The 12,116-nt window shown below is 47.7% G+C and overlaps 1 protein-coding gene across 6 annotated transcripts in view; it reads right to left on the reverse strand.

The window, feature by feature from the left end:
- The window catches only part of slc26a6.1 (solute carrier family 26 member 6, tandem duplicate 1), a 30,200-nt gene that overhangs the window by 11,486 nt on the left and 6,598 nt on the right, over window positions 1–12,116 (reverse strand). For all 6 annotated transcript variants that reach the window (XR_013844555.1, XR_013844556.1, XM_080015657.1 and 3 more), the window contains 9 exons: window positions 10,658–10,822; window positions 9,540–9,692; window positions 6,927–7,009; window positions 2,914–3,061; window positions 2,697–2,810; window positions 2,472–2,549; window positions 1,799–1,894; window positions 1,430–1,536; window positions 1,216–1,288 (listed from right to left, as the gene is read on the reverse strand). Coding sequence is in view for 4 of the 6 variants with exons in the window: in XM_080015657.1 (XP_079871783.1) it covers window positions 1,216–1,288; window positions 1,430–1,536; window positions 1,799–1,894; window positions 2,472–2,549; window positions 2,697–2,810; window positions 2,914–3,061; window positions 6,927–7,009; window positions 9,540–9,692; window positions 10,658–10,822 (1,017 nt within the window). In the remaining 2 variants the exon portion in view is untranslated. The remainder of the gene's footprint in view (window positions 1–1,215; window positions 1,289–1,429; window positions 1,537–1,798; window positions 1,895–2,471; window positions 2,550–2,696; window positions 2,811–2,913; window positions 3,062–6,926; window positions 7,010–9,539; window positions 9,693–10,657; window positions 10,823–12,116) is intronic.

Here is a 12,116-nt window from a genome sequence, read left to right on the forward strand (position 1 = left end):
AGCAATCCACCGTTTTCCGGCAGAGAACCATGGCCTCAGACTTGGAGGTGCAGAATCTCATCCTGAACGCTTCACACTCGGCTGCAAACCACCCCAGTGCGTGCTGGAGGCCATGGTCTGATGAAGCCACCAAAACCACCTCATCTGCAAAAAGCAGAGATGCAATTCTGAGGTTCCCAAACCGGACACTCTCCTCACCTCGGCTGCGCCTTGAGATCCTGTCCATGAATATCACATACAGAATCACGGACAAGGGGCAACCTTGGCGGAGTCCAACACCCACTGAGAACGTGTTTGACTTTGTGCCGAGAATACAAATACAGCTCTCACCTTGGTTCGCCCGGAGGCCCATACTCCCTCAGTAACATCCACAGGATCCCCCAAGGGACACGGCAGAAAGCCTTCTCCAGGTCCACAAAACACATGTAGACTGGATGGGCTTGATCATCGATCTTTGACCTTAGGTGGTCTGGTACCACTTACACTTATGAGCCAGCCTAAGCTCGAACATGGTGTTCATTACGGCCAATCCATGACTAGCACAGAAGTCCAATAACAAAGCACTACTCTGATTCAGATCAGGCAGGCCGTTCCTCCCAATCACCCCCTTCCAGGTTTCTCCATCATTGCCCACGTGAGTGTTGAAGTCTCCCAGTAGAACTATAGAGTCCCTAGGCGGAGCCGCTTCCAGAACGCCACCCAGAGACTCCAAGAAGGCTGAATACTCTCAACTGGTGTTCAGTGCATAAGCACACACAACAGTCAGAGCTTTCCCCTTAGAAACTTGTAGTCACATAGAGGCGACCCTCTCGTTCACTGGGGAGAACTCCAACACAGCGGCACTCAGCTGGGGGCTTGTGAGTATCCCCACACCCGCCCGGCGCCTCTCACCCTGGGCAACTCTGGAAAAGGAGAGAGTCCAGCCCCTCTCCAGGAGTTTGGTTCCAGAGCCAGTGCTGTGTGTAGAGGTGAGCCCAACTATATCTAGTTGGTACCGCTCCACCTCCCGTACCAGCTCCGGCTCCTTCCCCGCCAGAGAGGTGACATTCCACGTCCCTAGAACTAGTCTGTGATGCCGAGGATCAGCAGGCCCAGTCCCCCGCCTTTGCCCGCCGCCCGGCTGGCATTGCACCCGACCCCAACGCCTATCCCTGCAGTTTGTGGGCCCACAGGATGTGATCGTGTCTTATTAAAAGAGCTTTGAGTTGGGTTTACCTCAGTGTAGAGATTTGGATCCCTGTAACAGTCTGTACCGGGAATACGAGCCAGAAGAACAACATTGGGGGAACTAGAGAGAGGGAGAGAGCGAAAATGACACAAAGCAAGAATGCATGGAGAAGTAAGGACAGATATTGATCCACAGCCAATGTGTGTACTCGTTTCTATGCCCCGCTAAGTACAACAAAATAACTGTGGATTTGATGCGGACCGTTGCGTCCTATAGATGAGGATCAGCAGAGAAAAGGTGGTTGCCACAGCTAGACCCAAGTCCAGGTTGAAGAGCAGTGTGGACACCAGCGCCATCACCCACACCAGCTGGAGAGGGAAAGACAGGACAAACCCTTGATCAGAGGACAAATCCTGGACCAGAGGACAAACCTTAGACAAGAGGACAAACCCTGGACCAGAGTACAAACCCTAGACCAGAGGACAAACCCTGAATTAGAGGACAAACCCTAGATCAGAGGACAAACTCTGGATCAGAGGACAAACCCTGGGTAGAGCTGATCACTAGCAGAGTGCTACAGTAGGAGTTAAGTATATCTGCGCATGTGTGTGTGTGTGCGTGTGTTCCTACCAGGTCCAGTCTATCAGACTTCCAGAGCTGAGGAACATCTTTAAACTGAGACAGCATCCCCTGCAGGTTGACCACGATAATAACAGCCAACACCGCCTGGAACACACCAACAACCAACACCAACAAGACACTACTGAACGCTGGGTAACAGTATATTCAGGAGATGGACAAGTCCGTGTTTGACCGGTAAACCCACAAAATCGTACACGAACAGGAAATGATCACCCTATCACCCTGCTGGACGGTAAGGTTACGTCCTCATTCTGACCCGAATGCCGTCACGTTTACCGCGGTGCCATGGAACAGCGGCTCCATTATTGTTGTTGCTGTAATTGATGATGTTGTTGAGAGTGTTGGTGCGTAAAATCTCAGGGGGCCACTCTGGATCCGCAGATAAAAAGTCCCAAAGTTGATCTTCCAGGGAAATTTTTTTATATATAAGAGTGCATCACAGTCATAGAAGATCAATGCCGATACATTTTGGGCAGACATAGTGATATAAAACAGATAAAAATACTAAAATGTGCATAATCAACGGGGAGCGCCTCTGCAGGCGGCTGCTAACGGCGGCACCATACACATATAGAAAAAAAAATCAAAAAAGAGAAATAGAAGTCTTTAACCTCCATTCAAACACTTGATCACCAGTTGGTTGACATAATGAGTCATTTACCTTTGGAAGCTGCTCAAAGAGATGTCCGATCTTCAGCAGGATGGTCAGGATCATGAGAGCTGAAACCAAACCCGCCATCTATGAAAGGAAAGGGAAGGGAATAAAATCTGAATAGCAAGACAATTTCAAAAGGAAAAAAGACATTATATACAGATAGTAATCAACAATTATGCTTCATATCGAAATAATGGGATGAATAAGAGAATTCCAGGGCATTTAAAATACCTGGGTCTTGACCCCGATGCTGTCCTGCACCATACTGCGTGAGAAGGAGCAGCTGACGGCGAAGCACTGGAACACCCCTCCGATGGAGTTACACAGGCCCAGCGCCAGCAGCTCCTGGAGCGAGGAGAGACCGTCCAAGGGGGTAAATAGGGGTGTGGAGAAGGAGAGAGACGTAGTGTTTTTGTAGTTTAGATAGGGTTGAACTGAATCGACCCACCTGACCGGAGTCGACCTGGTAGCCGTGCTTGTGGGCGAACACGGACCCCATGGTGGAGAGGAAGCTGAACCCCACCAGAGCGACGGAGAGAGCTGGGACGAACAGCTCGTAGGCCCGCGAGAGGGAGGGCAGTGCTGGGGGGCACAGGCTGGGAGGCGGAGGGCGGGTGGGGGGCAGGGATCAATTAAAGATTAATAACTTGAACAATTATTTATTTATTATTTTCAAAATAGAGCATGTTTCAACTCCACTCTTAGACACCTGATTCTATTTAACCTTTATTCAATGTTTATGTGTGGACACTGACCAAGTTTGATCAGTGCACGGGGCACCTGGCTCAAAATCAACCGGCTGTGCTAAACATTTCAAACCTCTATCCTTTTCCATATTTAATATAAATAATATTTATAGATGGGGCTGTGTCTACTTTTTAAAAATTTAAAGGTGGTGGAGTTGTTTACTTAGCAAAATAAATTACCTCATGAAAAAACTACCTAAATAATTTTGCATCTGTCCCTTAAAATAAAGAACTGTTGTTGGAATAACATTTATCGGTGCCTCAGGAAGGCATCGCCAAACTCAAAGTCATCAGGCATCTCGCCGATTCAAACAAAGTGGCAGCGGTCCTCCTGCAAGAGACACACTGGGTGTCAGATGAAAACCTCAAGCTTCCTGGGTTCTCCCTCGCTGGATCCATCCACAGCAAGAAGCATGGAATGGCAACCTTCGTCCGAGATGGTTTGAGCTGGGCAGCCACCAGCCAATCTCCACCTGGCTGCAACATCGAGTGGCTGGCCACTAAAATCCAAGAAACATCTGTCGTGAACGTATATAAGCCCCCACCAACAGCGCTGACTGCATCATCACTTCCATCCGTGACTGCTCCTGCCATCTATGCAGGTGACTTCAACTGCCAACATACGGATTGGGGTTACCAACACACATCACAGGATGGAGAAGCACTGAGTGAGTGGGCCTCTAACGTTGAGGCACTACTGCTGTACGACCCAAAGGAGCCCCCAAGCTTCTGCTCTGCACGTTGGAACTCTTATACCAACCCAGATCTGGCCTTCGTCATATGCCGCAGTAACGACCTGAAACCGGAGAGACGTGTCTTGGACAGGTTCCCTCGCTCACACCACCGGCCATCCATCATCAAAGTAGCATCCCTAGTACAGCCGGTAGCTGGCAAACCGGTCAGGAGATGGAACTTCAGGAAGGCGAACTGGCAGTCGTTTACGGTGGAAACAGAAAGAAGAACTGCTGGTCTCATGGACCCAGAAGCAGAAGACGTGGATGCTGCATACAGTGCCTACTGTGAAGTCCTCCTAAGGGCAGCAAAGCACAACATCCCACGTGGCTACAATAAAAACTATATCCCGGGCTGGGATGAGGAGTGCAGCTGCCTGTTGCGCCAACACCAGCAGGCGATCACCAGGGAAGAAATGGACGCAACAGCAACAACCCTACTGCAGAAGCTGGATGACACCCGAAGGGCTAGGTGGACGGAAGTAGCGGAATCCATCGACTTCACCCACTCCAGCCGGAAGGCGTGGCAGACCATCAACTTGCTCTCAGGGAGAAAAACAACACCTCGCAGGTGTCCAGTGACTGCAGATGCTATTGCTTCCCAGCTCCTGAAAAATGGTCACTTCCCTGATGCGGACAAATACTTCGCACGACTGACATCGTGTGAGGTATCATCCCTCTCCAGAGCAGCCAGCGCTGATGCTAATCTCTCAGGAGACTTCACAGCAGCCGAGCTAAAGGCCGCAATTAAAAAACTGAAGCTGGGCAAATCACCAGGTCGAGACAATATCCACCCAGAGTTTGTCATGCACCAAAGTGAAAGAACATCTCAATGGCTACGCACATTCTTCTCATCATGCTTCCGGAGGTCCAAGCTCCCGAAGACCTGGCGCCGTGCTTCCATCATAGCCTTGCCAAAGTCGAACAAACCTGCCGAAGACCCGAAGTCCTACAGGCCCATATCCCTGCTCTGTGTCCCGTACAAGATTCTGGAGAGGGTGATCCACAGCCGCATTGAGCCAGTGGTGGACCCTCAACTCCCACCGGAACAAGGCGGCTTCCGCAGAGGCAGGTCAACGGTGGACCAGGTAACGCCACTCACCCAGGACATCGAGGACAGCTTCCAAGATAATGAGAAAGCTGGAGTAGTATTCCTGGACCTGACAGCCCCTTATGACACCGTGTGGCACCGTGGACTACACCTGAAACTGTTGAGAACAATCCCGGACCGGCACATGGTGAGATTTATTATGGAGATGCTATCTAACCATAGCTTCATCCTACAAACCAGCGATGGCCAGACCAGCAGGCTCAGAAGGCTGAAGAACGGTGTCCCGCAAGGCTCTGTCCTCTCACCAATGTTATTTAACATCTATATTCACGACCTGCCAGACACAACATCCAAGAAGTACGGCTATGCCGACGACCTGGCCATGATGCTTCGATGCCCAACATGGAACACTATGGAAGAAGGCCTCAACCGAGACATGGGCATCCTGGCAGACTACCTCCAGAAGTGGCACCTTCAGCTCAGCATGGGCAAAACAGTGTCTGCAGCTTACCACCTCTACAACCGGGAGGCAAGAAGGGAACTGGACGTGCATGTTGGCAACATCCGCCTAGAGTTCCAGCAAGCCCCCAAGTACCTCGGCGTATGCTTGGACCGGACGCTGTCCTACAAGCAGCACCTGGATGAAGTGAAGACCAAGACAACCGCAAGGGTCTCGCTCATCCGCCGCCTTGCAGGCTCGACTTGGGGAGCTTCCCCCCAGACCCTACGCATATCCACGCAAGCCCTGGTCCTACCCGTAGCGGAATACTGTGCCCCTGCCTGGAGCAGAAGTCCACATGCGAACAAGGTGGATACTGTCATCAACAGCGCCCTCCGGATAGTAACTGGTTGTCTGAAACCCACCCCTGTGTCCTACCTGCCAGTCCTAGCTGGCATCGCCCTACCCAGTCTCCGACGGGAAGCAGCTACCCTCGCCCTGGCAAGGAAAGCCCAGAAGAACGACTGGCACATCCTGCACAAAGCCACAACAACACCGGCACCACCATGCAGGCTCAAGTCTCGCCATCCCTACAACAAGGCAGCACAAGAGATGCTACAGTCGATCCCTGACGACTTGTCCAAGGACGCCTGGCTGGCAGCATCCTGGAGACAATCGTGGGAGTCAGCTGCGCCCTCCCGCATCCAACGATACATCCGGGACCCAGGAGGAGGTGTAAAAGGAGAAGACATGCCACGCCACCTATGGACCTCACTGAACCGCCTGCGTACTGGCGTCGGGCGCTTCAAGTCCTCTCTAAAGAAGTGGGGCCTATCCGACAGTGCGTCATGCGAGTGTGGCGAACCTGAACAGACTGCCGAGCACATAATCACCAGCTGCCCCCTATACAGCCCACCCTCAGAAGCTGGCCTTTTTGACCTAGGACTGGAGACGAGGGCGTGGCTATATGACACTGAGTTGGCCATCTGATGATATACGAAAGAGGAAGAAGAAGAAGGTGCCTCAGGGAGGTTTTTCATTTAAAAAAAATAAGCCTTATCATGAATGATACACAGTGGTTCCGGGTGTTTCGTTTTCCAAGTACCGGTGCCATTAATAGAGTATCTTCCCTCCTTTTGGCTGTCGCACGGCGCCGCTCAATTGCATTAAGTTAAAAACCTGCTCAACTTTCCTTGTCGCTGGTCGCCGAGCTCCGTTTAAAATGCATGGCAGCCTGTTGCTTCCCACCCTACCATAAGAGTAGAGTTGGCACTAGGATTGCGTTCGGGAACACTGATCTAGATTGTATTATACTCAATATTGTTAAAAATAAAAAACAGGGATATATTACAATGTATGATTTAAATGGCTCGGCAGGACATAATCTTTCTTCAGATGAAGCGATAATCACCACACAATGCTTGGCCCTGCTTTGCGATGCGATAGGATGGGATGGAAAGGGGGGCGGGTAGAGACCAGCCAGGTTCCACTGACCCACTTGGGATGCTTCCCACCACCTGGACTCGGTGGCGAGTGGCCAGCTCCAGCTGGACGGAGAGGAGGGTCCCCAGAACGATCTGAGGAGACACCAGCGAGGTGGAGAAGGAGATTCAGCATAATTATCCTTGTGCTTCACTAATGAGGTACAATCAAATTTACTGCCCTACTTATGTATATAACTATAAAGATGGACGAGCACAAATTCACATTTAGTTTACGTCATAGTTAGCGATGCTTTTTCAGATACGTATATTATTTTGCACTTAGGTGAAATGTAAGTCTTTAAGGTGCTAAAGCATTTGTTTGGCAAATAGTGGACAGAGAATTGTTATGAAGGTGACAATAGTATCCTCACAACTTTGTCATACGTGTTATACATCTAAACCATCATTCATAACCCTGTATGTTTACTTCAATTAATGATAAACAAACCTTGCAAGTTTGATGTGACTTTGCATGCCATCCGTACACAGATGACGTTTGTTTTGCACCAAGCAACAATTCCTGTGTGGATTCTTTGCAAGGAACGTCACGTGAAGTGATTTAATGGGTTATATTGGAGAACTTCACCCCAGTTTGGAGCTTTATTGTGGACGGAACGAAAAGTACGCTGTGATTTTTCTTCAGTGAAAATACACATTTTGGTAAGGAGGGATGATCTACTCAACAAATGGTTTGGCGAGCACACCCAAAAAATGTGCATGGAAATGATGTACCAAGGGAGAAATATGATCAATGCATAGATGAGATTAGTTAACACACAAATTACAAGTTTTGTCTTTCACAGTGAAAGTGTTTAAAGTATTGCATCCTGTCATCAAAAGTGTTTTTCTCCCTAGCTCATTGCATTGTATTTTGTAATGGAAGTTTGCTATTTGACTGAATCTGGCAACTCCGCGCAAGCTGCGGATCTGTGGCTCGAGCTCCTCGCTCCCCGTTTCTTCAAACAAAACAAATAGAAACAGTGTGTTTTTAGATTCTTATTTTTTAAGGGCTGTACCCAACTCAGAATTTTGTCAGTCGAATCGGAATCGCACCTGTCTCGCTCTCCCACGGTACAGACAATGTGCAAGCCAGCAATGGGGGGTCCGCGATCTGCACCAGAACAGTGTGTTTTTATTTTAGATGTAGGTTATTTTATTTTACGTCACCTACTGGAAAGAAACAAGTGCGTATGGAACGGTATGGAACAAAACCGTAAAGGAGACACTTTCTCCGTCACTCTCTCCCCGATTGCTTCCTCTCCTGCCGTTATGCATAGAAAATAGTCGTAACTGTGGGAGTCTCTGCCCACAGGTCGGAGTTTGGGGAGGGAGACGGAGTATTTTTTGTCATGGTGCGCCAACATGGTGAGGGTTTTTATTAGCCAGAGGAACAAAAGGCTCGCTGGCCAGAAGTATAAATACTACTGCTACTACTACTACTACTACTACTACTACTACTACTACTACTACTACTACTAATAATAATAATAATAATAATAATTTTGGGCGCAGAAGGAATGGCGTTCCGCTCTGGCCCCTGTTCGGCTGACAAGCCTGTGCTTCGATCCCCTCTGCAAGACATACAAAAATTAAGAAATCTCCCTGCCTCAAGTCCGACCCCGCCACGCAACACTCACATCTCCCTACCGACCGTGAATGCACTGCCCCAGCCTCTCTCATCAACGCATCAAACCCTGGCCAATACATGTGGAAAATCCATGTGGGGAGTAGGACAGGCGGGAACTAACCGCGGCCTGTATCCTATGCTTTTTTCTCTTGTAACGAATTTAGAGCCGGACCATCGGATACGTGTGAACATCTCCATGCACACAATGAACCTCCACCTGTGATGCCTCCATCAAAGCCCCGGGTCGAACCAGGCGTTGCCTGACTATCGTCTGCGAACAGCCTGAGTCCAGCAAAGCCTGATGTCCACCCCCATGTAGCCTTATCAGTAACGGAGGAACGGGGGACGGCGATCAGGCGAACACGAGCCGTGTTCACGTACTTGTCCGGACGCAGACAATTCACGCATATAAAAATATATTTATGATTCCCCTTATTTATAATTCTTCATTGAAATATTATCCCTGTGCATTTCATAAGCTTCTATCTGTTTTATCCTGTTATTGTAACGCACACTGACTGACACAAGAACAAAAACAAAAAAAAAAAGGTTATTTCAATAAACCCTATTCATTGCTCCCATAGTCCAATTTAGATTTCACGGTAGTGGAAATGAAAATGCGAACAAAGTGACAACGTGAATTATCAGGTCTACTAGATTCTATATTAGCATCACTGGTATTTAGGTGGAACTTTAATCCAGAAGTCACTGCGGAGGTCAGTGGACTAACACCACCAGCAGATGGTGAGCCGATGGTTGTGTGTAGATGTTCCTTTGGCTTTTTGCAGGTAGGAGGAGGAGAGGAAACACGTGAGCAGAAGGTTATAAAACCATGAGTCATTCATTAGTGGTACTGATCTACCTGGAAAGAATTAGAAGGAAAGGGCACAAGGTTTTTTAATATGCTGTTTTCCCACCAATCATTAGTTTGAGCTTAAACCCAATTCCAGCCTGAATTGTGTGTGTGTGTGTGTGTGTGTGCATATGTGTACACACCAGAATGAGTTCCCATGGCACAACAATAGGCAGTTTGTTCCTAAATCGCCGGTTCAGCAGTTTTCCTCCGATCAGAGTTACAGTGGAGAGCAGGGAGACGCAGAGTGTCACTGGGACGGAGTTGGAGAGTCCACAAACCACGTCCCTCACAGTCTGGACACACACACACACACACATTACATTACATTTAGTCATTTAGCAGACGCTTTTATCCAAAGCGACTTACAATTATTCAAACACCGACGGACGCAGCCATCAGGAGCAATTAGAAGTTAAGTGTCTTGCTCAAGGACACTACAGCATGCTAGCAGGAGGAGCCTGGGATCCAACCAGCAACCTTTAGATCACTAGACCACCAGCTCTACCTCCTGAGCTACCACCCCCACACACACACACACACACACACACACACACACACACACACACACACACACACACACACACACACACACACACACACACACACACACACACACACACACACACAGTGAGCGAAGCTGTGCACAGAATTTTAAGAGATTTTGTGCCTAATTTTGGCGGCAATGTGATTCTATTTAAGCCTGCTCTATTTAGAACTTAAATACACAAACCTGATGCCCTTCAAAGATTTTGAGTATTTTCCCTTTTCTTTTATACTTTCATTATATATATATATATATATATATTAAAAAAAATGCTGTATTTCAGTTAGTATATTCTTTAAAGAGAAAATCTCAAATTTATATTTGTTTACGAGTATATATGACCTACCACATCAAGCATTGTTGAAAACTATTTATCTTCATTGGTGGTTTTGGGTACTTCCTGTTGTTTTGCCATACTATAAAAGTTTAAAAAAATTTAGCAAATGAAACAATCCTAACACAACAAACTCAAAGTGGACATGGCAGTTGCCAGAATCTCTCCATTACATCTCCTCTATTTTTGCTTTTATTCGTTGACTAGTCACCAATTCCCACAACCCCCTTTACAAAAAAGAAAAACCCCATGAAACTTTGCAAATTGTATCGCAAGTTTTGAGACAGCCGCTGCAAAAATCTGCATTTTCGGTCCTGCCAATAAAAAGAAAACACTATGGAATCCTGGAGGGAAGATACGGTGATTTAGTGGTACCACACCCAGGCGGAGGGCAGCAGACCGTTGTGTCTCCCAACCGGGATCCCAGTCATCAGTGGGAGCTGCAGCGCGGTGACGTGCAGAGCGGCTGCGGTAGTGTAACCCCGAATCACTGGAGCAGAAAGCCAGCGGCACACATCTCCACCACGCAGCGCCAACAGCAGCAGCTGGAGAACACACACACACGGACACAGATTTGTATGTGTTTGGATGTGTACCTACAATATATGTCAACTAAATGATTTTCTTTGTGGTATTTATCAAAAACAGATATTTCAAGAAACAAGAGGTTACTGTATTTTCCGCACTATAGGGCGCGCTGGATTATAAGGCGCACTGTCAATGAATGGTCTATTTTCGATCTTTTTTCATATATAAAGCGCACCGGACTATAAGGCGCATTAAGTGAAACAAAACAGTCAGATAAGTCAGTCAGTCAAACTTTAAACTGTCTTCACAATGACTCTCAACATTGTTCAAACGTTAATGAGCGTATTCACAATAACACCCAACCTTGTTCAGTTGTAACACGTAAAAAAAACAGTCTGATACTGCTAAATCAAACGTTAGCGTATTCACAATAACTCTCAAAATTGTTCAGTTATAACACGTAAAATACAACACATTACACTCACTTTTTCAGTGCATTCCTCGTCCACAAATCCCTCAAATTCTTCATCTTCAGTGTCCGAGTTTAACAGTTGGGCGATTACGGCATCTAGCATGCCCGGATCCCTCTCGTCATTATCCGAGTCAGTGTCGTTGCTGTTACCTGGCAGTTCAGTGATGATTCCTGGACCCTGTTTTCTCCACAGTGCGTTTCACAGGGATAACAAAGGTGAGGGGAACCTCGTCCATGTTGGTGATGTGCTCTGGCCGGATCTTTTTTTCAGTGATCTTGTTTTTGCTGTATGCGCGGAAAGTGGCCAGCTTTTCTTCATAATCTTTTGGCAGTTGCTGTGAGACGGTAGTTCGTGTGCGGCTGGAGAGATTACGTCTTTTCATAAAACGAAAGCACCAAGAAGGAACGCCTCGAAAGTCATTGATATTCATGTCCCGTGCTAATGCTGTTGCCTTCAGTCGAATAGAGACTGTAGAGACCTTTCTACCTGCTGCTCTCTGTTCAATAACCCACTGTTCAATTTTGTCCTCTAACTGTGGCCATCTCGCTTTGTTCCCTCGGAAACTCTGTGTGGTCTTCTTTACTTGGTGCAGGTCATCTTCTTGCTTCCTCCACTTCTGTACCATTGATTCATTAATGTTGAATTCTCTCGCAGCTGCTCTATTCCCATGTTCTACTGCGTGACTGATAGCCTTGAGTTTGAAGTCCGCGTCGTAAGCGTGTCTCGTGCCATTTTGGGGTCCTTATACACACACACTGTAATATTATGGTGAAGCACAGTATGTATTACTCCGCGACGCTCCTGACTACGGTAGCCGTAATGCTGCAAGCGGTGCGGC

Source organism: Zeus faber (genome assembly GCF_960531495.2).
Source record: "Zeus faber genome assembly, chromosome: 15".
NCBI lineage: Eukaryota > Metazoa > Chordata > Actinopteri > Zeiformes > Zeidae > Zeus > Zeus faber.